We start from the raw sequence: 25,424 nt of genomic DNA, 5'->3' as shown, positions 1-25,424 counted from the left end.
CTCTGGGAGAATGGAATAAAAATCCCTGATAAGAAGAAATTGCATCTTTTCAACCATTTGAACTCAGAAGGGCCAGAGACACTGAACTGAAGCCAGAGATCACCAGGGCTGCCTTCTAGGGCTGCCCTGAAAGACCCTTTGAATTGACAGATCACTACAAATCTGTCACTCTTTGGATTTAGATGGTAACTCATTGGTGTGTTAATGTTTTTTTTTTTTTTTTGCTTTAACCTGCAGAGAACTCTTAATATTTTGCCTAGTTAATAAACCTTTAGATTCTTTATCACAGGATTGGCTACAGATGTTGTCTTTGGTGGAGGATCTAGGCTACCAGTTGATCTCAGGTAAATGACTGGTCTCTTGGGCCAGGAAGCAACCTAAATGTGATGTGATTTTTGGTGTAAGTGACCATTACCACTAATTCCAGCTTGTCTGGCTGGCAAGATAGACTGGAGAACCTAAGGGGACTGTCTGTGACTCCATGACGAGGCTGGTATAGTGATCTAGGAGTCCACATTTGTTACTGGCTTGGTGCAATCTAATTCTAGAACCAACCACCAGTTGGGGTGTGTGGTGAGGCGGAGTGGCCTCCCACTGAGCCAAAGCGGGAGGGACCACGCTCTGAGCCCAGATGGGCAGAGCCAGACTTTGACTGACCCTCCCATCGGAAGTTAGGAGGCGGAACAGGAAGTATAAAGGGCGGGTCCTGGAGCTCAGTTGATCTGCAGCCCCCAGAGGAGACAGACGCCTTCTGCCCACTCCCGAGCCTGGAGACTGAAGGGAGCCTCGCCGAGCTGAGGACTGGGCAGAGCTGCTGGAGCCGCCAGCCGACATAGACACTGAGAAGTGGCTGTGACCACTGCTGCTCCCTCCCCCGAGGAGACAGAGGTCACCCAGGGACACCCCGAAGGGAGGGGAGCGACTCCAGTCTGGCTGCATTGCTGTGTGAACACAGTCAGCGTCTTACGGCTGGATTCCCTGCTGACCCAGTGGCAGTGCACTGCACCTCCATTAGGGCCTAGGCTGGGAGACGGTGGAGTCAGGTGGGCCCCGGTTCCTCTATGCCCTGCTGACAACCCCACCCTGGAGGGGGCAGCCTCCCACCAAGGCCAGGAGGCCTGTGCTAGCCTCCCGTCCGCCAGAGCCAGGACGTTAAACTATCCACTGCTCTGCCCTGCCCAAGCCCTGAGCCTCCCAGACTGTTCCATGCTCTGCTCTGCAGCAGGGCCTGAGCCCTGAACCTTCACTGCCCTGCCCCTGGCCTGAGCCTCCCAGACAGTTTGATGCTGAGCCCCTGCCCAAGGGCCTCCTGAGCCTTTGCTACTTATATCCTGCCTGTCCTGAACGTTGGACCTGCTGAAGGCTTTGAGCCCAGCACTGTGAGCTTCCCCACAGAAGTGCCTAGTGTGGTTGCACAGTCTTTGCTCGGGGGGGACGGGATCCCTAAGCCCACCATAGAGTATCTGAGATGCAGTGAGTGGCACTGACTAGAAACAGAGGGAGAAACTGGGATGTTCAGGTGGGCTTCAGATTCCCAGCAACTCTCCCATCAAACTGCAGGAAAAGGGGGTTCACCTGTCACTGTGGTGGAGATGGGGGCACTGTCTCTAGATAGGATGTCTCCATTGGATTCCCATCTCCAGTACGCACTGGTTCATGACCCGGCGTTTCGCTTCTCTGCCGTGAGCTCCATCCGGGCTCCTGCATTTGAGACTATGTTGGGGAGCTGCTGCCTATTTGGATAGAAGGATCTGTACCCCAACACCAGTTCACACGAAGGAGCCTCACACCTCAGGAGAACCCGCTCCCCTGTGGGTACACTATGCAGAGGGGATCCCAAGAGACTGCTGGGGAAGGTCGGTTAACTACAATAGCGGCAGAGGGATCAATAAACGGACTCCTTCCTACCTTGGCTTCCCTCCTGGCCCTTTCCCCAGCTCCTCCCTGGGCTGTCTGCACAGATGCTTCTCTCTGGACCTTCACTCCAGCCTCCAGCGACCAGAGAGGTGGGAGAGCTTCTCCCCACAGCCCCACATCTCGTCTGGGCTGCCTCCCTTTCTGCTCACTGCCCAGCCCTTCCCCAGCTGGGCTCCATCTCCAACTGGGCCGGGCCCTCCAGCTCCCGTTACCCCTCTCAGTGCCAGTGTGGGGTCAATACCCATCATACGGGGTCAGGGTTTGGGGACTGGAAACCCTCCCCAGCCCTGTCACTCCCCGTGTGTGCTAAGCTCCCTGCGCTGCAGCAGAATCTCCAAATGTTAGATTAAAATACACCCCAAGGCCACAGCAGGACCAGAGGGCTGGTTTCCGAGTCTTCGCTGTGAATGAGCGAGATCCCCGCTGAGTGTCAATGGGCCGTAGCTCCACTGGAGTCATTAGAGCTAGATCCCAGTGGGTGTGAGCCAGTGTAACTCATCTGAGGTTCCTTTGCACCAACTGAATCCCTGGCTCACCCCTGGGAGAGTCAGAAACCTGCGGCTACTGCCCCACCCCCACACCAATTGTCAGGTCTGATAAATGGCCACCTCCCCTACGCACGCCCCTCGCACCAGGCGCTGGTGCCTCTCCAGACCCTGAGCTGAGCAGTGACCACGCCTGAGGCTTTGACTTCCTCTGCCTTCGTCAGAGAGGAGGGACCCATCCCCCTCCTTGCACCCAGACGGGGCCGGTGGCTGAGCTGAGAACCCAGCTCCGAGCCCAGAACGACCAGCTCAGCATGGCGCTAACTCTCCTTCTGCCTCTGCTGGGTAAGGGACCTTCCTCAGCCCCCATCCCTCTGTGTGTCTGTTCAGTGATACCCCAACCCACATCCCTCCATCCTCATACACCTCCCATCCCCACCCCAGAGCTTACACTCCCTCCGTTCTCTTCTCTTCCAGTCCATCTCCAGATTCTCCCCAGGCCAGTGACCCCTGCAGGTAACGACGTCTCCGGTCCTTGCTGAGATGCTCGCGGTGGGGGTGGGGAGGTCTCAGGCAGTGGGGGGTGGGGATCCCCCTCCTCCCACACTGTGACGTGTGGAATTCAAAGGAAGGGGGGATCCCTGGGTGCGCCCATGTCATTGGCTGGGTGGTCAGGCCGCCCCATTCACAGGCATCTCCGGAGCTATGTCCGTGGGGGTGGAAGAGAGACCCCAGCTGATGCCTCCCTTTGCTGAGTCCCAGCCCAGGCCAGAGGGGAAAAGATGCCCCCATGCCCATGGGAGATACCCAGCCCCTCATTGGCAGCCTCAGCAGAGAGAGCGAGGGCTGGACAGGCCATGGAGACTGAGTACCCACCTCCACATTTCACAGAGTCCTCCCCAAGCATGGGTCCATCGGGATGGGGCTGTGTGTGGAGGGGGGGGAGCTATCCCCGTAACAGCTCTGGGCTCCCACAGTCAACTCAGAGCCAGGGGCACAGACCCCGAACTGCCCAGCGGGACATTAATAGTAGGTTCTGCAGAGACCCCAGAGGAAACACGGGGGATAGAAAAACTCCCCCCTCCCTTCCCCACATCCGCCTGAGCTTCCTCATTTCTCTTTCACTTTGATGCTTTCCAGCTACTGCTAGGCAGGTCTGAAAGTCGGCTGATGGGTTCTCCCCCCCGCCCCCCTTGCACTTCTGTCCCCCAGATGGAGGATGTGGGGTGAATACCATGATGGGAATGAGGAGTCTTCAGGTTGAACCATTTGCATCAACAACCCTGCCCCATTCAACCCCCTCTGCACCCCACTTGCCCCATCGCGGAAAATGTGGGACAGTGATAAACCAGCCCCAGAGCTCCCTAGTATGAGCAAGCTACTGGCTGAGACTCCAACACCCATCAGGGAGGAGGGGAAAGTCCAGCAGGGACCGGAGGCTGCTCATTCCTTGGTGGTATCCAATCCCTGGTGTCCCCGGCCCCTCTCCCGTTCAGGTGGGTGGGTGCAGAGCTCAGCCACTGGGAGAGGATCCAGCCATGCTGTGCTGGGCCCAGCAGGTACTGGGGAGGGGGCTCTTTTCCCACAAGTTTACTGGAGAGCTCCCCCCCTCCCAGGTATATCTGCCGTGGGTTATTTCATAGTCATGGGGCAGGAAGATGGGGCTGGGTTGAAGCCCTGTGTCGGTGCCTCGTTCCCTCATCTGCTTTTCCCCTCACTCCCTAGGGGTCTCCCCACTATCTGTGTTCCAGGCTCCCTGCCAGCCCCCATGCTCTCTCTGCACCCCCCCCCCACACCGTGTATCTCTGAGGGGAGCCACACACCCTCATCAGCTCGGCTCCCAGGCCTGTCTGAGGGATGAAATCCAGGTTCTACCAGCACTTGGATGAAATCCCCAACCCCAATAACTGGGGCAAGGTGGAAACCAAAGCTGAGCCGGGGCCCTACTCTTGTGACTACACAATTCGCCAGGCTCCAGCAGAGGCCATATCCTTGCTGAGCGACCCTCTCTCAATATCAGTGCTGCTCTTTGTTGAGCCCCGTGGCCAACCTACCTGATATCCTACATCACACACAAGTCACACGGTACATTGGGTTGCAGGTCGATGCTGTGTTGGGTGCAGTGTGGAGGTATCTAGGGCTGCAACTTCCTCTCCTATTGGGTTGCAGTGAGATCCTGGGGTGCGGTGCTATGTCGGGGTGCAGCGTTATATTGGGGTGTGGTGTGATGCTAGATTGGGGTGCAGGGTCAGATTGGGGTGCAGTGGAATTGCCAGAGGCAACTATTTCTCCTGTGAAAAGCAACAGAGGGTCCTGTGGCACCTTTGAGACTAACAGAAGTATTGGGAGCATAAGCTTTCGTGGGTAAGAACCTCACTTCTTCAGATGCAAGTAATGGAAATCTCCAGAGGCAGGTATAAATCAGTATGGAGATAACAAGATTAGTTCACTCAGGGAGGGTGAGGTGCTCTGCTAGCAGTTGAGGTGTGAACACCAAGGGAGGAGAAACTGCTTCTGTAGTTGGATAGCCATTCACAGTCTTTGTTTAATCCTGATCTGATGGTGTCAAATTTGCAAATGAACTGGAGCTCAGCAGTTTCTCTTTGGAGTCTGGTCCTGAAGTTTTTTTGCTGTAAGATGGCTACCTTTACATCTGCTATTGTGTGGCCAGGGAGGTTGAAGTGTTCTCCTACAGGTTTTTGTATATTGCCATTCCTGATATCTGACTTGTGTCCATTTATCCTCTTGAGTAGTGACTGTCCAGTTTGGCCAATATACATAGCAGAGGGGCATTGCTGGCATATGATGGCATATATAACATTGGTGGACGTGCAGGTGAATGAGCCGGTGATGTTGTAGCTGATCTGGTTAGGTCCTGTGATGGTGTTGCTGGTGTAGATATGTGGGCAGAGTTGGCATCGAGGTTTGTTGCATGGGTTGGTTCCTGAGTTAGAGATGTTATGGTGCGGTGCGTGGTTGCTGGTGAGAATATGCTTAAGGCTGGCAGGTTGTCTGTGGGCGAGGACTGGCCTGCCTCCCAAGGTCTGTGAAAGTGAGGGATCATTGTCCAGGATGGGTTGTAGATCACTGATGATGCGTTGGAGAGGTTTAAGTTGAGGACTGTAGGTGATGGCCAGTGGAGTTCTGTTGGTTTCTCTTCTAGGCCTGTCTTGTAGCAGGAGGCTTCTGGGTACACGTCTGGCTCTGTTGATTTGTTTCTTTATTTCCTTGTGTGGGTATCGTAGTTTTGAGAATGCTTGGTGAAGATCTTGTAGGTGTTGGTCTCTGTCTGAGGGGTTGGAGCAGATGCGATTGTACCTCAGTGCTTGGTTGTAGACGATGGATCGTGTGGTGTGACCGGGGTGGAAGCTGGAGGCATGAAGGTAGGCATAGCGGTCGGTGGGTTTTCGGTATAGGGTGGTGTTAATGTGGCCATCGCTTATTTGTATGGTGGTGTCTAGGAAGTGGACCTCCCGTGTAGATTGGTCCAGGCTGAGGTTGATGGTGGGGTGGAAGCTGTTGAAATCATGGTGGAATTCTTCCAGGGCCTCCTTCCCATGGGTCCAGATGACGAAGATGTCATCAATATAGCGTAGGTAGAGAAGGGGCATGAGTTGACGAGAGCTGAGGAAGCGTTATTCCAGGTCAGCCATAAAAATGTTGGCATATTGTGGGGCCATGCGGGTGCCCATAGCACCTCCACTGGTCTGGAGGTATATATTGTCACCAAATTTGAAATAATTGTGCGTGAGGATAAAGTCACAGAGCTCAGCAATAAGTTGTGCTGTATCATCATCAGGGATACTGTTCCTGACAGCTTGTATTCCATCTGTGTGTGGGATGTTTGTGTAGAGAGCCTCTACATCCATGGTGGCTAGGATGGTGTTTTCTGGGAGGTCACCAATGCATTGCAGTTTTCTCAGGAAATCTGTGGTGTCACGGAGATAGCTGGGAGTGCTGGTGGCGTAGGGTCTAAGTAGGGAGTCCACATATCCAGACAGTCCTTCAGTGAGAGTGCCAATGCCCGAGATGATGGGGCGTCCAGGATTTCCAGGTTTGTGGATCTGAGGTAGTAGATAGAATAACCCCGGTCGGGGCTCTAAGGGTATGTTGATTTGTTCCTGTGTTAGTGTAGGGAGTGTCCTGAGTAGATGGTGCAGTTTCTTAGTGTATTCCTCAGTGGGATCTGAGGAAAGTGGCCTGTAGAATTTGGTATTGGAGAGTTGTCTGGCAGCCTCCTTCTGGTAGTCAGACCTGTTCATGATGACAACAGCATCTCCTTTATCATTCTCTTTGATGATAATGTCAGGGTGGTTTCTGAGGCGGTGGATGGCATTGCGTTCTGCACGACTTAGGTTATGAGGCAAGCGATGTTGTTTTTCCACAATTTCTGCCTGTGCACGTCGGCGGAAGCATTCTATGTATAGGTCCAGACTGTCATTTCGACCCTCAGGAGGAGTCCATGCGAAGTTCTTCTTCCTGTGTTGTTGGTGGGCGAGTATCTGTGTATCAGTGCGCTGTTCAGTGTTATCTTGAAAGTATTCTTTGAGTCGGAGGCGGCTGTATCATGTTCGTGGGGGTGCTGGGGCAAAAGGAGAGTCCCCGAGATAGGACAGACTCTTCTGCTGGGTTGAGTGTGTAGCTGGATAAATTGACGATATTGCTGGGTGAGTTAGGGGTACCCCTGTTGTGGCCCCATGTGGCAGGTAGGATTTTAGACAGCTTACGGTCCTTTTTCCTTTGTAGAGAGGTGAAGTGTGTAATGTAGATCTCCTGTCTTATTTTAGTAAAGTCCATTTGTGTGGAGGGTTGGTTGTTTATGAAAGTCTCCAGGTTGGAGAGCTCTTTCTTGATGTTTTTCTGTTTGTTGTATAGGATGCTGATCAGGTGGTTCCTCAGTTTCTTTGATAATGTATGGCATAATCTCTCACTGTGGTCTGTGCAGTATGTAGATAGCAATGGATTTTTCACCTTCAGTCCATTTGGTATGATGTCCATCCGTTTGCATTTGGAAAGGAAGATGATATCTGTCTGTATTTGTGCAAGTTTCTTCATGAGGTTGATAGATTTCCATTCCATACGGCTAAATGCAGTTCCTTGCATGGTGTCAAGTATCAGAGGGGTAGCCGTGTTAGTCTGAATCTGTAAAAAGCAACAGAGGGTCCTGTGGCACCTTTGAGACTAACAGAAGTATTGGGAGCATAAGCTTTCGTGGGTAAGAACCTCGTGGGTATTTCTCCTGTGGGATCCCGCCCTCACTCCTGTTAGCCAGCAACAACCTTCTCCCCGGCATCTCCTCCTCCCGGCTCTCTGAGCCCCTTTTCCTGCAATGAAATCTCAGCCATTGTCTTTTCCAGACACCCCGGCGGCCCCCACCCTCTCCCTGAGCCCCCCGCACCAGCTGTACCTCACCGGGGAGTCTGTTTGGCTCACGTGTTCGCCTCCCCGTGGAGATGAGGCAGTTACAAGATTTCAGTTCTACAAGTACAGGGGAAGCAACATCTCACCTGATGTCTTATCCAACTCCTGGGCCCCAAACTTTAAATTGAAGCCAGAGGACTCCGGGTCGTACACTTGCCTGTACTGGATACGCGTATCCGGAAGGGAGATCCAATCTGTGCAGAGTGCCCCGGTCTCCATCTCTGTGACAGGTGAGCGCTGTGCTTTCTCCAGCTTCCCTTGGTGCCTTTGCTTTATGGAGACCCCCCCATTTCCTTTGGGCAATCCAGAACCTGCAGCCAATGAGATGAATGTTGCACACGCAGAGGAGGGCTGATCACCTCCAGCAGGGGACGGCAGGGACACACACACACACACACACAGATCTCTGCTGAATGCCAGTCCCCCAAGTCCCATCCCCCACCACCAGCTGAGCTCCTTTCCCCAACTTCCCCAGATGGACAGCATGGGGTGACAAGGCTGATGGGAATGGGACTGTCAGGGTTGCATCAATGATTCTGCCAGCCTCAGTGTCCCAGCCTCTACCCGGTTACATCTGGAGAGAATGTGGAGATCTTGGTGGCTGTACATGGGCCATTGAAAGCCCTCCCCATCCCCACTCCTCAGCCACTTCTCCCTGGCAAAATCTACACCAGGGTTTATTTCCTAGAGCAGCCGGGAGCTGGTCACCAACCCAGACACCACAGCGATCAGCATCCCATATACCCCAGTGGTGGCAGATTGGCTGTGTGGTTTGGACACTGAACTGGGTCTGAATGGGTCTGGGCCCAATTTATACTGCTAGGTAGTGCCATGGAAGACATTATGGGAAGCCCTGAGCCAGATGTTCCTTGACAATTCAACACTGCGCTGGGACTTGGAGATGGTCCAGTTCCCAGTCCTGCCACAGACTCTCCCCGTCACCTTGGTCCAGTCACTTCCCTTGGGGATCTCCAAGGAGACAAAGGGTATTTGGTGCCAAAATCCCATTGAAATTTGTTGGAGGCCTAACTCCTTTAAGCTTATGATGAACTCTGGGTGTCAGTTTCCCCCATTAGAATGGGGATAATTCCTCCTCCTTCTCTTTAGGGGTGGGGTGACGGCACATGCACATATATCCATGGCATACAAACATGCCAGGATGAGAAAAGCCATCTTACCCCTGGATTTGGCCCTGGGGCGACTGCTGCTGGAATCCTGCATCCAGTTCTGGTCTCCACTATTCAAGGATGTTGATATATTGGAGAGGAAGCAGGAAAGGTTGAGGGTTATGATTAAACGGTTGCAAAACCTGCCATAGAGTGAGAGACTCCAGGAGCTCGAGCTGTTAATGTATCAACGAGAAGGTTCCTATCTGGGGAACAGAAATTTGATAATCGACGGATCTTTAATTGAACTGACAAAGATCAAACACAACCCAAAGGAGGGAGCTGAAGCCAGACAGATGCAGACTGGCAATAGGGCACAGATTTTAGCAGTGAGGGCAATTAACCACTGGGACAATTCCCCAGGGGTCGTGGTAGATTCTCAATTGCTGACGATTTCTAAATCAAGCCTGAATGTTTTTCTCAGAGATCTGCTCTAGGTCACAGAGGAATCAATTCAGGGAAGTCCTAGGGCCTTGGTGACACAGGAGGTCGGACTCGATGATCACGGTGGTCCCTTCTGGCCTTGGGATCTATAAAAAGATCTTGGAGCGGGGGGAAGAGAGAGAGAGAGAGAGACGGGTCGTGGTTTATTTGCCATGGTGTATTTCCCAGCGTGGAGGGTGGGTGCTGGGCAGTGAAATGAAGCTGGTTTGTGATCATGTCTCTCCATGACTCATCTCTGCCCCCTTCTCCTCATTCTATCGTGGCCTCTCCCTCTGTACTGACCCCTCTGCCTCTGTTCTAGATCCCCCGCCAGCCCCCACGCTCTCTCGGGACCCCGCGTACACAGTGTATCTCCCAGGGGAGCGGGTTACCCTCACGTGCTCGGCTCCTGAGACTGAGCAGGTTTCGGGATACAGATTCTTCTCTCAAGAAGGGCAGCAGGAGCCCAGCGTAGTCCAACACCCGAATGAAGGTGCCCAACTGGAGCTCACAGCTGAGAAGGGAAATGCTGGGACATACACCTGTGCGTACTGGAGATGGGAATCCAATCGAGAGATCTCATCTGGGAACAGCAACTCCGTCTCCATCACAGTGACAGGTGAGCCCCTGGTTTTCCTGCTGTTTGATGGGAGAGTCTCTAGGGATTTGAAGCCCACCCTATGACAGAGCCTCAGGTGCGGTGCTCTAGAGCCGCTCTGGAGCAGTCCCTGGGAGGGCCCCTTCCATGTGTCAGCCCCCGTAGGGTCACAGTCTCACTAGGGGCCATTTAGCTGCAGCACCTCCTGGGACCGAACCTTGGAGCCTTCAGCACCCCTGGGTCACGCCTCGAGCTCCCCGCAGCGACACCACCTCATTGCACACCTGAGACAGACACTTGCACACCCAAAGGGAGCAACACGCCCCCACATTCCTTAAACTGCAGTGACTCTCAGCGAGTGCGGTAACAGCAGGAGGTTTATTGGCTATTTCGGAACCAGCGTAGAAAGTCCTTAGTTACCGTCGAGAACAGAAAGTTACAGCAAAGTCCATCTGGGTCAGTCTAGAGTCCTCTGGCCCCTCTGTAGTCCCAGTCCCTGAGCGTCTTCTGCTGCCAGCAGCCCACACTGAGCAACCCCACCTGGCCCCTCCTCAGTCCTTTGTTCTTGTTACTGGTGAAACCTGATCCTTTGCCTTAGCCCTTTGTTCTCCAGCTAGACACACCCCACTGCCTTCCTGGAGAGGGTGGGACATCCGTGCTCCTTAGTTGCTAGGCATCAAATGTCCGAGCAATTGGAGTGGCCACTGTCTTCTTGGGCTCTTCATGGGCACGGGGCCCAAAGCCCCAGGCCGCTAGGCATCAGCCACACCGGATATCTGGGTCTCTGCAAAGAGGAAACAATCTTTTCCCACCACCTCGTTAGCCATGCAGCACATAGGGGAAACTGAGGCATGCACCCTATTAATAGAGAATTGCCATATGGTGACACAACCCAACGTCTCAGCTTTACTCCCTGCCTCTAGTCTGGGCTACTCCCTGCATCTCAGACACTCTGTGGTGGGCACGGGGGTCCCACCTGATCAACAAAGAATGGGCACTGAGAGGGCACTGCTGTGGGGTAGCTCCAGCCCTGGGGTCCCAGGTGGGCACTGCTCGAGGGAAGCTCACAGCGCTGGAGACCTGGCTGGGCACTGTTGGGGCCACCCACTGTGAATCTTCATCCCTGCAGCTGCCTGGATTCCTCAGTGATGATTTGTATCAGGCAGGGATTGGTTAATGTCATGTTACCCTGGCCCCCTGCTGGCACCAATACGCCAGGATCCTCTCCTGCCTTCGTGTATCAGAGGGGAAGGTGCTACCCTGAGGTGCTCGGCATTCGGGGGTGAAAGCACCATAGGATACAAATTCTTCTCTCAAAACAGGGATTTAGTCTCTGAAGAGGTCCCTGGTCCCAGTGGAGTGACCGGCTGATGCTCACAGCTGAGGCAGAGACAACCCGTCCCGTACCCCTGCTGTGCACTGGGCAACCCAGTGCAGCCAGCGGATCCCACACAGAGTGTCCCTGCCTCCTGCTGGGAACCATGTGGGCACTGTGCAGGGTTGGGGCTCAGCAGCGCCAGTGCAAGGAAGTTTCGCACCCTAGGCGAAACTTCCACCATGCCCCCCCNAAGTCCTTAGTTACCGTCGAGAACAGAAAGTTACAGCAAAGTCCATCTGGGTCAGTCCGCATCAGCCACACCCAATATCTGGGTCTCAGTAAAGAGTAAACATTCCCATGCAGCACATAGGGGAAACTGAGGCATGCACCATATTAATAGAAAATTGACAGGGAGTCACATACCCCTACACCTCAGCTTTACTCCCTGCCTCTAGACAGGGCCACTCCCTGCATCTCAGACACTCTGTGGTGGGCACGGGGGTCCCACCTGATCAACAAAGAATGGGCACTGAGAGGGCACTGCTGTGGGGTAGCTCCAGCCCTGGGGTTCCAGGTGGGCACTGCTCGAGGGAAGCTCACAGCGCTGGAGACCTGGCTGGGCACTGTCAGGGCCACCCACTGTGAATCTTCATCCCTGCAGCTGCCTGGATTCCTCAGTCATGATTTCTATCAGGAGAGGGATTGGTTAATGTCATGTTACCCTGGCCCCCTGCTGGCACCAGTACGCCAGCATCCTCTGCTGTCTTTGTGTATCGGAGGGGAAGGTGCTACCCTGGGGTGCTCGGCATTCGGGGGTGAACGCACCATAGGATGCATATTCTTCTCTCAAAGCAGGGATTTGGTCTCTGAAGAGGTCCCTGGTCCCAGTGGAGTGACCGGCTGATGCTCACAGCTGAGACAGAGACTACCCGTCCCGTACCCCTGCCGTGCACTGGGCAACCCAGTCCAGCCAGCGGATCCCACACAGAGAGGCCCTACCTCCTGCTGGGAAACATGTGGGCATGGTGCAGGGTTGGGGCTCAGTGAGATACAGGGGAGCAGTGAGAGGAAACGCGGTGGGTGGAAAAACTCCCCCCTCCCTTCCCCATATCCACACTGGCTTCCTCATTTCTGTGCACTACTTTCTAGCTACTGCTAGGCAGGTCTGATGGTCGGTTGACGGGTTCTCCCCCCTCTTCTGCCTCTGCCCCCAGAATGGAGAAAATGGGGTGAATAACCTGACGGGTACATCGGGATGCATGTCGGTTCCGTACTGGGTGCAGTCTGAAGGTGTCTAGGGCTGAAAATTCCTCTTCTATTGGGTTGTAGTATGATGTGGGGGTGCAGCGTGGTTCTATGTTGGGGTGCAGTGTAATATTGGGGTGTGGTGTGATGCTAGATTGGGGTACAGTGGGATTGCAAGGGAGCAACGATTCCTCTATGGGTATCCCCTCCCCCCACTACTGTCAGCCAGTAACAACCTTCTCCCCGGCATCTCCTTCTCCTGGCTCTGCGCCCCTTCTCCTGCAGTGAAATCTCACCCGTTGTCTTTTCCAGACACCCCGGCAGCCCCCACCCTCTCCCTGAGCCCCCCGCACCAACTGTACCTCACCGGGGAGTCTGTTCGGCTCACGTGTTCGCCTCCCCGTGGAGATGAGGCAGTTACAAGATTTCAGTTCTACAAGTACAGGGGAAGCATCATCTCACCTGATGTCTTATCCAACTCCGGGGCCACAAACTTTAAATTGAAGCCAGAGGACTCCGGGTCATACACCTGCCTGTACTGGATACGCGTATCCGGAAGGGAGATCCCATCTGTGCAGAGTGCCCTGGTCTCCATCTCTGTGAGAGGTGAGTGCTGTGCTTTCTCCAGCTTCCCTTGGTGCCTTTGCTTTATGGAAACCCCCCCATTTCCTGTGGGCAATCCAGAACCTGCAGTTAATGAGATGAATGTTGCACACACAGAGCAGAGCTGGTCATCTCTAGCAGGGGGTAGTGGACACACACACACACACACACACTCTCTCTCTCTCTCTCTCTCTCTCTCTCTCTGACGTTCCCCCATATGACTGTCAGTCCCTTCCTGTTTTTTCAGCCCCTCTCCCAACTCCCCACCTCACCGTGTCCCTGCAGCAGCCTGTCTACATAACTGGAGAAGCTGTGACCCTGACGTGCTCAGTTGCTGGGTTTGAGTAGTAGTCGTGTTAGTCTGTATCCGCAAAAAGAACAGGAGTACTTGTGGCACATTAGAGACTAACAAATTTATTGTAGCATAAGCTTTCGTGGGCTACAGTTGCTGGGGCGTCCACTGTGGCCTGGATCCAGTTCTTCAGGGACAACCAGAGAATTGACACCAAGGGATTGTTCTTACCTGGTTACAGTTACACTGATTTCATTCAGCTGTTGGGGGTGTCGGGATCGCATGCCAGAGCGTACACCTGTGATTACTGGAAGATGGAGTCTGGGCGAGAGATCCCATCAGAGATGAGCCGACCCATCTCAGTAGCAGTGACAGGTGAGACCCCCTGTCACCCTGCCATGGGGCAGCAAACAGCAGGAATCTCTGCTCCATCAGCTCCACACAGGGCTGTTAGGGGCTTATTCCTTCATCCTCTCACTTCCCTGGTCCTTCTCGCATGAACAGAGAGCAACAATACCCGAAGTCCGAAGGTGCAAACAATTCAATGTTTATTGGGGTGAACTTCCAGCAAGCAATGATTTCAATTTCCTTCCTTGGTGTCCCCCTTCCCAGCTCTGACACCACAGAGCGTTGCCTGTATCCCTGTTCCCATTCCCCCCCTTACTACCTGATTGACTGCAGACTATATAGTAAAACTTGAGTTTTGCTTAGCTATACCTTAACCAATCATTTTACTGAAATTTAACTAACCAATCCTAACATACTGTAACATGATTATTTAACCAATTATACCCCACCACCTTAATTGGTTTACACCCAGCAAAATTAAATATACAGCAGACAGAAACAATCACAGAACAATCAGAAGAGAAGAATGATGGGGGATTTGATAGCTGCTTTCAACTACCTGAAAGGGGGTTCCAAAGAGGATGGATCTAGACTGTTCTCAGTGGTACCAGATGACAGAACAAGGAGTAATGGTCTCAAGTTGCAGTGTGGGAAGTTTAGGTTGGATATTAGAAAAAACTTTTTCACTAGGAGGGTGTTGAAGCACTGGAATGGGTTACCTAGAGAGGTGGTGGAATCTCCTTCCTTACAGGTTTTTAAGGTCAGGCTTGACAAAGCCCTGGCTGGGATGATTTAGTTGGGATTTGGTTCTGCTTTGAGCAGGGGGTTGGACTAGATGACCTCCTGAGGTCCCTTCCAACCCTGATATTCTATGATTCTAACCAGACAGAGATTATACAGACAAACAATAGGGAAATGGGGACTACAGTGATAGAACAACACAGAAATGAGGATTTCACATCCCATCTATTGATTGATAAGTGATTTCTTGCCAGACCGGATGCTAACAAATTAAATTTTCTTTAACGATCTTAAGATCTGTTTCTTTATCTGGTGGGGATGGGCACTATCAGGACAGGATTGTCTTCCTAACAGCCCATCCCACCTTATTTCAGTGGGGCTGGTTTGGGATGGGAGGATGTGACCGTTCGCTTCCCACCGTATGGCTGCCCCTGCTGCTTAGCCAAAGGCCTTAGCCTAAGAACAAGGCCTCAGACTGTCCTAGTGAGCGAAGGCCCATAGACAGGCAGACAGTGATTTTGATTCGTGTTTTGTACGTCTATAACTAGCTAAGTGATAAGAATACACCTAAATTCTTAAAGTCTAGGCCTTTGCAGACAGGCCTGAATATCTATATCCTAACAAGGGCACCCACTGGGTCAGTTTCACCCCCCTCTCTGGTCAGTGCCAATCCCTGGGTCCTTGGGCACCCTGGTAGTTTGGAGGTGCAGGGGGAGGGGTGCTGGCAGTGATATGGGGAGGGAGGGAGGGGAGGTCCCAGGCAACCAGTAGACGTCGCTTCAGTTTATAGCAGGATTTGATCACCTGGGGTGTTTAACTGAAACACAGATTTAGGGCCAGGACTGTAACATTCGTCAGTATCATAGAAACATCGATTCCGAGGCCAGAGGAGACGACTGATCGTCTGCTCTGAGCCCCTGCAGAACACAGGCCATGGAAGAGCCCTGGATTAACCCTGCTTGGACTAGGGCAGCTCTTTTAGAAAAGACACCTCGTCCAGACTGAAAAATCACCAGTGATGGTGCATCCCTCTGCCCCCTTCTGGGTGCCGGGAGCCAGGACGTAGGTGGGCTGGCCTGATTGTCCGAGCAGGGCCGGAACTAGGAACAAGTTCAGAGCAAGGCAGGAACCAGGATGGGAGCGGAGCAGGAACAGGGCTGGAGGCAGATTTCAGGAGCCTAGCAAAGAGCAGGGTCCCACGCAGCAGCAGGACATCACAGCTGCTCTGACGGCCCCCGGCCAGGTCATTTCCTGGTTTAGGTAATGGGTGCCAGCCAATCAGGTGACCCCGAGCCTTGGGTATCCCTACAGGCCATCCTATGCGTCCTGACATGCCAGCATTACTGGCAGCTGCTTCATCTGTCTCCCTTGGTGATGAAGAGGGAGCGTCAGAGACCCTGGTTCCCCCCTGCCCTGGGCTCCAGACCTGCCCACTCAAGGACTCCACTCTCAGGTCCTTAGGACGGGTCCCAGTGCGCTTCATGGGTCTCAATCCCTCCACCCTGGCACCACTGGAGCCCTTTGGAAGGGGGCACCAGAACTGTGCAGAGCAGCTTGGGATGAAGTGGAGGCGGGAGAATCTCTGGGTGTGGCTGGCTGAGGGGACAGGAACTTATTTCATTCTGGGGGGGGATGTTATTATTTACTTGAGTAGGATGTCATTTCTAAAGAACATTCTCGCCACCCTCCTCCACCTCCCTTCAGTCCGTCCATCTGCCCCCAAACTCACTCTGAGCTCACAGTTCTTGATATTTGAAAGTGGTGAATCTGTGACCCTGACATGCTCAGACCCCCAGTCTCCTGCTGTTTGCTCACCCTGTGCCTGGGTATCTCTCCTCCAAGTACCGGGTGTGACACAGCTCAGTTTCTCAGCTCCAGATGGGTCCGTCCACCGGGTCAGTTTCAACCCCTGTCTCTGCTCAGTGTCACTCCCTGGGTCTCTGGATCCCCTGGTGTGTTTGGAGGGGGCATAGCTGCTACGTTGAGGTTCAGGGGCTGCCAGTCAGTAGTAACATCTGAAAGCTTAGGGTGGTTTAATGAAACAAACTCCAAATCTCCCCCATATGTGGTCTCTGTCAGGCCCTGGTGTCATAGAATCATAGAATATCAGGGTTGGAAGGGACATCAGGAGGTCATCTAGTCCAACCCCCTGCTCAAAGCAGGACCAATCCCCAACTAAATCATCCCAGGCAGGGCTTTGTCAAGCCTGACCTTAAAAACCTCTACAGAAGGAGATTCCACTGTTATATCCTTGGGGGCAACAGTTTTAGGAAGAAATCACTGGAGACACAGAGAGCTGTAAACCTTGGAGCAGCCATTTATTGCCACACCAGAACTAGTCAACTGCCAGCCAAAACTGACTGGGCTATCCCCTAATAATCCAACTCAGTTGCCATAGCAACACAAGATTCTATTACCAAAACAACCAAATACACAATATATTCCTCCCCACTTAATAAGAATGTCCCCTAAATAAAACAAACACTAAACTAGAGAAGGACGGGTAGACTGCCTCCATTCCCGGCTAAACCCTGGGGATTATTTTGCCCCATAACCGTGGGTTCGCCCTAGCTAAAGATCCAGACGATGAGGAGGCCTTCTGTCTCCAGGTGGATTATGGTGGACTTCTGGTGTTGTTGTACCCAAAAGAGTCTTGGGCGCGGGCCTGTCAATGGGCTCAGGATTTGTAGGGCGAATGTGTGAGGATGGGGTATCAGCTCGTGACAGGCAGAGGGGTATCTGCCACTGGTAGTAATGGAGGGGAAAAGTCAGGAACAGGTGACTCTTGATTTGGTGTCTCGCCGGAGGTGGTGAAGTCAGGTAACTCAACTGAAGATGTGTCCTGAGGACTGGTATGACCTGGCAGCAGCTGATCTACATGTCGCCGCCAGGTGAGATCCTCTGCAGTCCGGACTGTGTAGGAAACAGGTCCCATTTGAGCGATGACAGTGGCAGGGATCCATTTAGCTCCAGAAGTATAATTCCAAGCCAAGACCGGCTGTCCCGGGCTAAAGGTTCGGTCTTTTGCTCTGGGTGCACGCCTGATGACTTGATCTTGTTGCTGACGTTGCACAATTTGTTGGGGTTCAGAAGGTTTCAGCAGATCAAAGCAAGTGCGCAGCTGTCGTCCCATCATTAGAAAGGCTGGGGACGCCTTGGTCATAGCATGAGGTGTGTTTCTGTAGGATAGTAAGAAGGTGTCCAAATGCTTTTGAATGGATAATTGTCCCCTTGCCGATTTCAAAGCTTGTTTCATTGTCTGCACAAATCTTTCAGCTAATCCGTTGGTGGATGGATGATATGGTGCTGAAGTGATGTGGTGTATCCCATTTGACTTCATAAACTTTTGAAACTCCTGAGAGATGAACTGCGGTCCGTTGTCACTCACCAGTTGTCCTGGCAGACCGAAACGAGTAAAGAGTCCTCGTAGTTTTTGGGTAGTACTCTCTTCAGTAGTGGACTGCATTCTGGCCATTTAGAATGGGCATCTACCACCACCAAGAACATGCTTCCTTCAAGGGGGCCAGCAAAGTCAACGTGAATATGTTGCCACGGGTTTTCAGGCCACTCCCATGGATGTAGGGGTGCCCACTGGGATGCATTCCTCACACAATGACATGACATACAAGCTCTTGCCTTCTCTTCAATAGCACTGTCCAATCCAGGCCACCAAAAATAGCTTTGTGCAATTTCCTTCATGCGCACTATTCCACAGTGACCGGAATGGAGCTGTTCTAACATCTGTGATCTCAGTGGTGGTGGGATAATGACACATCTCCCCCACAACAAACAACCAGATTGGATTGGTAACTCTGTCCTCCTGGACATGTAGGTAAGAAGGTCGGATGAGACCAGAGAGGTTCGTCGAGATGTTCCATGCAGCACCAGGTCCATAACCTGGGACAATACTGGGTCAACTCGAGTTGCCTTCTTTACCTGAGTAGCGGTGATGGGTGTGTTCTCCACCTGTTCAAAGTAAAAGATTTCCTTCTGGGCAATATCTCAACGGTTGACTGGCAAAGGCAGCCTTGAGAGACCATCTGCATTGCTGTGCAGAGTGGATTTCCGATATTTCATTTCATATGTGTGCGTGGAAAGCAACAATGCCCACCGTTGCAAACGACTAGCGGCTAATGGAGGAATGCCTGTGTGGGGTCCAAAAATTGAAGTCAGGGGTCGATGGTCTGTGAGAAGAGTAAACTTCCGTCCGAACAGGTACTGATGAAACTTCCGAATTCCGAAAACGATTCCCAATGCCTCACGTTCGATTTGGGCACAGTTAGTTTCTGCTTTGCTTAGAGTGCGTGAAGCAAAAGCAATAGGTCTCTCTTCTCCTGAAGGCATAATGTGTGACATGACGGCTCCCACTCCATAAGGAGAAGCATCGCAGGCCAATTGTAGGGGTAAAGATGGATCAAAGTGCGTCAGAACTTCAGAATTTAGCAATGCATCCTTAGCTTTGTTAAATGCAACATCACAGGCTTCAGTCCACTTCCAGGCCTTGTTCTGCCCAAGGAGTCCGTGGAGTGGTTTTAGCCGTGTGGCTAACTGTGATATGAACTTTCCATAATAGTGCAATAGTCCTAGAAACAAGCGCAGCTGGCTAACATTTCGAGGAGGTGGAACCTCCACAATAGCCTTAACCTTGGCAGGGGCCTTACGAAGACCTGTAGCATCAATGATGTGTCCCAAATATTCAACAGAGGGCTGGAAGAATTCATAATTGTCTTTGCGGATTCGCAATCCATACTCTTCCAGTCTTTGTAAGGTGGCCTCTAAATTCTTTAGGTGATCCTTCTCATTCCTTCCAGTGACCAGGATGTCATCCAGATAGCACTGGACTCCTGACACGCCACACAAGATCTGGTCCGTAGCCCTCTGGAACAGAGCGGGAGCAGATGTTATTCCGAAGGGTGGGCGACAGTATCGATAAAGCCCCTTATGCGTCACAATAGTCAACAGCGCTTGGGACTTTTCATCTACGTGAATCTGTAAATACGCTTGACTCAGATCAATCTTACTGAACTTTTGTCCCCCTGCCAGGCCTGCGAAGAGGTCATCGATGCAGGGAAGCGGGTATTGCTCTGCACACAACACTGGGTTGAAAGTGACTTTAAAATCACCGCAGATCCGGAGGGAGCCATCTTTCTTCACTATTGGAACAATAGGAGTTGCCCATGGGCTATGGGTAACTGCTATTAGGACTCCATTGGTGACCAGGCGCTCCAGGCCCGCTTTAACCTTCAGCCTGATGGCATATGGCACAGTTCTGGGTTTCAGATATTTTGGTTGACTGTCAGGTTTAATGTTCAATGTCACAGTGATTCCCTTCATACTTCCCAGATCCTCTCCAAAAACAGCAGCACGTTTCCTTAGTACTGTGCTCAGACCGGTTTCTTCTTTAGTCATTCGCTGCACTTCTGCCCAGTTCAGCTGGAACTTCCCAAGCCAAGACCTACCCATTCAGGCTGGGTAATTACCTCTCACCACAAACAGTGGCAATTTAGCAGCCTGTCCATTGAGCTCCACTTTAACATCAGTAGTGCCCAACATTGGCACAGCTTCTCCCGTATATGTCTTCAGCACTGTTTTTGTTGCTTTAAGCGGAAGATGCTGTAGCTTTTCTTTATACACAGTCTCTGAGACCAGCGAGATGGCTGCACCGGTGTCTAGTTCCATGCGTATAGGTTTGCCATCCATCAACGGGGTTACCCAGTATTCATGTGAGCCCACTGCCAAAGACAAAACGTGGAGTGGCTCTTCTTCTCGTGAGGAGGTATCTCCTTGGTCATCCTGGGTCTGCTCTAGGGTATGCAGGGTTCCCTTTTTGGTCGGCCAGACCGCAGGCCTCTTTTTCTTTTGTTTACAGGCACACTCAATGTGACCCTTTTTGCCACAGTGTCGACACACCAGGTCCTTACACCAGCATTCTGATGCCTGGTGACCCGGCTTACCACAGCGGTAACATTCCTGACTCCCCACAGTTTTGTGGGTAGGTTCTTGTGACACCTTATGCACCCTAGGGGATGCACCAATGTATTGTTCCTCCATTGTAGCCAGTTCCATGGAGATCGCAATATCAACGGCCTTCTGTAAGGTAAGCTGAGCCCCTGTCAATAGGCGCTTCCGTATAGCTTCACTGTGCAGGTCACACACTAACCTGTCACGTAGGGCGTTATTTAATATCTCCTTAAATTCAGTGTTTCGCAAGCTTTCTCAAAGTTACTACAAATTGTACAACTGTTTCATCTTCTTTCTGGTCTCTTTTGTGGAACCTAGATCATTCATCAATTATCAGTGGTTTGGGAGAAAAATAGTACCCCACAATGTCACTGTAAGATTCGGGACCGGCTCTAGGCACTGGCAAAGCAAGCAGGTGCTTGGGGAGGCACATTTCCAGGGGCAGCATTCCGGCCAATGTGTTCAAAAATTCCAACATGAAGCCCCATCTCTCCTTGGGCAACAAAGTGCCCACCAACTGCCTGGATGTGGCAAGCAGTGCTACAAAGTCTGCCTGACACCGGAGTCCACCAAGAATGACTTCATGTTCCTAAAGCCCTACAGCCCGAGTCCCCCGAGGAACAACGAGAAAGCCGCCGAGAACTTGCCAGGGCCGGGAAGGAAGCCCCGAGCAGCCAATAACACCGTCAGTGCCACCAGCCAGGTCACCCTGCGCTGCACTACAGCCGGTGGGGCTCAGTGAGATGCACCAGGAGAGAGTGCCATGAAATACTCCTTCAAGGGTTAGCTCGGCTTCCCCCTTCTTCTCTCCCTCCCCCGCCCCCTTGGAAACGAATCTGAGCCGGGAGAAATCCTTTCATTCAGCCACAACTTTTTAAAGCTAATGACCCGACCCTTTGATCCAGTGGCAGTGTCGGGATTAGCCCCCGTCGGACAGCAGGCAATTCTCCAGCGCGCTCCTCACCCATGTCAGTGAATGATTTGGGGAACGTCAGGCTCATTTGAAATGAGCGAAAGTAGCAGAAAGCGCTCAAAAGCAGCAGCCCAGCTCCTAGTAAGACTGAACTACGGAGCGTGCCCAGGAAAGCCCAGGGCTGTCTCAGGAGATAACTGTCCCCTGTTGAGGGCTCTCGCTCAGCCTCCGACCGCGGCTGCACAACCCCGCAGCCTTCCTTCAAGAGACCCAGGCGTGACACCGGGGCAGCAAAGCAAGCAGTGATTTAAGCCTCTTGAAATGTCCCTCTCTAGTCTGTATTTCCCCTCTGCACATATCCCAGGCGGCACGAGTTACTCAGGCGCTCTAGTGTCCTATGGGGCTTTTCAGCTCCTCTGTCTCAATAAGAAATTCAGGCAGATACACCCGGCTCAAGCAGATTCAGATGCAGTCGTTGCCCAACGCTCCATCAGTACCGCACCCAGTAACACAAAACAAAACAAAACAACAACATTGCAAAGTGCAAACGTGTAAAAGCCAAAAAATGGGGGGGGAGGGATGGGCGGCCAAATTTTGTTTTGCTTGGGGCAGCAAAAGACCTAGAGCCGACCCTGGTAAGATTTAGTCTCTGGCTTAACAGGGTGGAGTAAGCTGCGTAGCAGGGAGTAGGTCTTAGCCCTACAACACTTGAGAATATTGGCACCTTCTTCTCTTCTGCAACGTCATTTTCGATAACAAAAAGCTCAAAACACTCAGTATATATGGGCCATTGTACTATAGTCTCCTCAAAAGGTTCCAGTGGCCCGTAAGTGTAGCCATGGTTCTCGTTTCAGTTTGCACAGTCAGTGCAAACAAGCCAGTTCTCATCCCCTTCCAGCAGCAAAAAGGTTTGTTTGGTTTTTTTGTACCTTAACTTCAACTTCCTTCTGTTACTGGGGCAGCACAGGGATCCCACCCTCATCGCCACGTTGTTATATCCTTGGGGGCAACAGTTTTAGGAAGAAATCACTGGAGACACAGAGAGCTGTAAACCTTGGAGCAGCCATTTATTGCCACACACAGAACTAACCAACAGCCAGCTAAAACTTGCTGGGCTATCCCCTAATAATCAAACTCAGTTGCCATAGCAAAAAAAGATTGTATTACCACGACAACCAAATACACAACAAGCCGGGGCCCTAATCCTGTGATTACACAATACATCAGGTTCCAGGAGAGGCCATATCCATGCTGAGTGACTCTCTCTCAATATCAGTCCAGAATAAGGCCTCTTTCTCTTTATGTTTAGCCCTGGGGCCGACCTATCTCATCTCCTACATCACACACAAGTCACACGGTACATTGGTTGCAGGTCAATGCTGCACTGGGGTGAAGTGTGGAGGTATCGAGGGCTGCAGCTTCCTCTCCTATTGGGTTGCAGTAACATCCTGGGGTGCAACGTGGGGCTATGTCAAGATGCAGTGTTATATTGGGGTGTGGTATGATGCCAGATTGGATGAAGTGTAATTTCCGGGAGCAACACTTCCTCCTGTGGGATCCCTCCCTCACGCCAGTTAGCCAGTAATAACCTTCTCCCCAGCATCTCCTCCTCCCAGCTCTGTGAGCGCCTTCTCCTGCAGTGAAATCTCACCTGTTGTCTTTTCCAGACACCCCGGTGGCCCCCAACCTGTCCCTGAGCCCCCCCATGCCAGCTGTACCTCTCTGGGGAGTCCGTTATGTTCATGTGTTTGGCTCCTCCCAGTGATCACACTGTTACAGGATTTCAGTTCTCCAGAGCTGCTGGAAAGATTATCTCCTCCGGTAACAGTGACACACACACCCTGAGCTATATAACACAGAAAGACACTGGATCATACACCTGTGCGTACTGGGTAGAGCCATCAGGTGGTAGGATGAAATCTGTGGAGACTTCCACTGTCTTCATCAATGTGACCTCTGAGCTGTCTCCATCTTCTCTTGGAGTATGTACATTCTCGAAACACCCCATTTCCTTTGGGGAATCCAGGACCTGCAGCCAATGAGATGAATGTCGCACACACAGAGCAGGGCTGATCCCCTCCAGCAGGGGGCAGCAGGGAAAGACACACCCACCCACACACACACACAGATACAAATTCAGACACACAAACACATGGATCTCTACTGAATGCCAGTCCCCCAAACCCTTTCCCCCACCTCCAGCTGAGCTCCTTTCCCCAAAATCCCCAGATGGACAGTGTGGGGTGACAAGGACGATGGGAATGGGGCTGTCAGGGTTCCATCAATGATCCTCCCAGCCTCAGCTTCCCAGCCTCTGCCCAGTTACAGCTGGCGAGAGAACATAGAGACCTTGGTGGCTGTACAAGGACCATCAAGGGCCCTCCCCATCCCCGCTCCTCAGCCACTTCTCCCTGGCAAAATCTACACCAGGGTTTATTTCCTAGAGCGGCTGGGAGCTGGTCACCCACCTAGACACCACAGCGATCAGCATCCCATATTCCCCAGCGGTGGCAGATTGGATGCGTGGTTTGGACACTGAACTGAGTCTCAGTGGGTCTGGGTCCAATTTATACTGCTAGGTAGTGCTATGGCAGACATTCTAGGAAGCCCTGAGCCAGATGTGCCTTGACAATTCGACAGTGCACTGGGACTTGGAGAGGGTCCAGTTCCCAGTCCTGCCACAGACTCTCCTCTTGACCTTGGATCAGTCACTTCCCTTGGGGATCTCCAAGGAGACTAAGGGTGTTTGGAGCCAAAATCCCATTGAGATTTGTTGGGGGCCTAACTCCTTTAAGCTCATGATGAACTCGGGGCGTCTGTTTCCCCCATTAGAATGCGGATAATTGCTCCTCCTGGCCTCTCAGGGGTGGGGTGATGGCACATACACATACAAACATACCAGGGTTCGAGGAGTCATCTTACCTCTGGATTTGGCCCTGCGGCGAGCACTGCTGGAATCCTGAGTCTAGTTCTGGTCTCCACCATTCAAGGATGGAGATAAATTGGAGAGGGGCAGGGCAGGGTTAGGGTTGTCGAGGATAACAGAGTTCTCACTTTTTGTTTGGGTACAGCAAGTCAGATACTTTATTTTCTCTAACAATTGCGTAGAGGGAGAGAGCTAAGCAGGTCTCTCTACAGGTAAACAATTACAGCAAACCTTTATACCTTTCATTACAGACAATAACAAGCAACAGCTGCATTTTGTTTAGACATAGGCCATCTTGATATCTTATTTTTCTCACTTGTTTTGACTCTAGTCTACATACAATATTTTCTACCCATTATCTACACAAGGTCGTAACAACTTCTCACACAGTTCTTTCCCACTCGCCTCACACATTCCTCGCTTCTACAAATCTCACGTTATTAGGGTTACAATTAGCCTGACTCTTGCTAATGAACTGTCACACATTGCATCCCCTTCCTGTCAGTTCTTTCTTTGCTTCCACAACCCCCCCTTTTGTACTACTAGTACAACAAACCTTCTCAAATCTCTATTTGCATTAAGTCTTGGAATTCAGATTCTACATCAGATGCTTCAACCTTAGTGGTTTTGATTGGATGTAATGACAATGCATGGTGAGCATGGACATGAAGGGCATTACTATTATTACGTCCTTTACAACAACAATAACACACTCCTATACTAGCTAACAACAACACAAGCAATAACATTCCCATAGTGATAATATGATGGGATTGTTGTACAATCTTAGTCATAAAACACAATACATCTTACTTAGTACTATAAGCTGTCTGAAAGGCATACTTTTCAACTTGATATATATGTTGAAGCATGTGAATTTGCCCTTGTACTTCAGAGATTTTCCGAACCTCTGGTAACAGTGAAAACAAATTCTGAAATCTATCAGGTACTAAACTAGTCCAATTAAAGGGTATCTGGAACCTAAGAGCTACTTGCAAAACTCTATCTGCAGGTCAGTAGATAATATGATTGCCTGCAGTGGTAGTGAGATTAAAATGTATGTCTTG

At 51.7% G+C, this 25,424-nt stretch overlaps 1 protein-coding gene across 1 annotated transcript in view; it reads left to right on the top strand.

The window, feature by feature from the left end:
- The first annotated feature begins 1,616 nt into the window (after window positions 1-1,616).
- Window positions 1,617-25,424, top strand: part of LOC117885530 (alpha-1B-glycoprotein-like) — a 129,475-nt gene continuing 105,667 nt past the window's right edge. Inside the window, exons 1-6 of the mRNA XM_034786803.1 lie at window positions 1,617-1,682; window positions 2,627-2,747; window positions 2,880-2,918; window positions 7,760-8,053; window positions 9,735-10,031; window positions 12,886-13,179. Coding sequence (XP_034642694.1) covers window positions 1,617-1,682; window positions 2,627-2,747; window positions 2,880-2,918; window positions 7,760-8,053; window positions 9,735-10,031; window positions 12,886-13,179 — 1,111 coding nt within the window. The remainder of the gene's footprint in view (window positions 1,683-2,626; window positions 2,748-2,879; window positions 2,919-7,759; window positions 8,054-9,734; window positions 10,032-12,885; window positions 13,180-25,424) is intronic.

Source organism: Trachemys scripta, chromosome 12 (genome assembly GCF_013100865.1).
Source record: "Trachemys scripta elegans isolate TJP31775 chromosome 12, CAS_Tse_1.0, whole genome shotgun sequence".
NCBI classification, from domain to species: Eukaryota; Metazoa; Chordata; order Testudines; family Emydidae; genus Trachemys; species Trachemys scripta.
The sequence above is the reverse complement of the archived record's forward strand: the minus strand, read 5'-3'. Positions and strand labels throughout refer to the sequence as shown.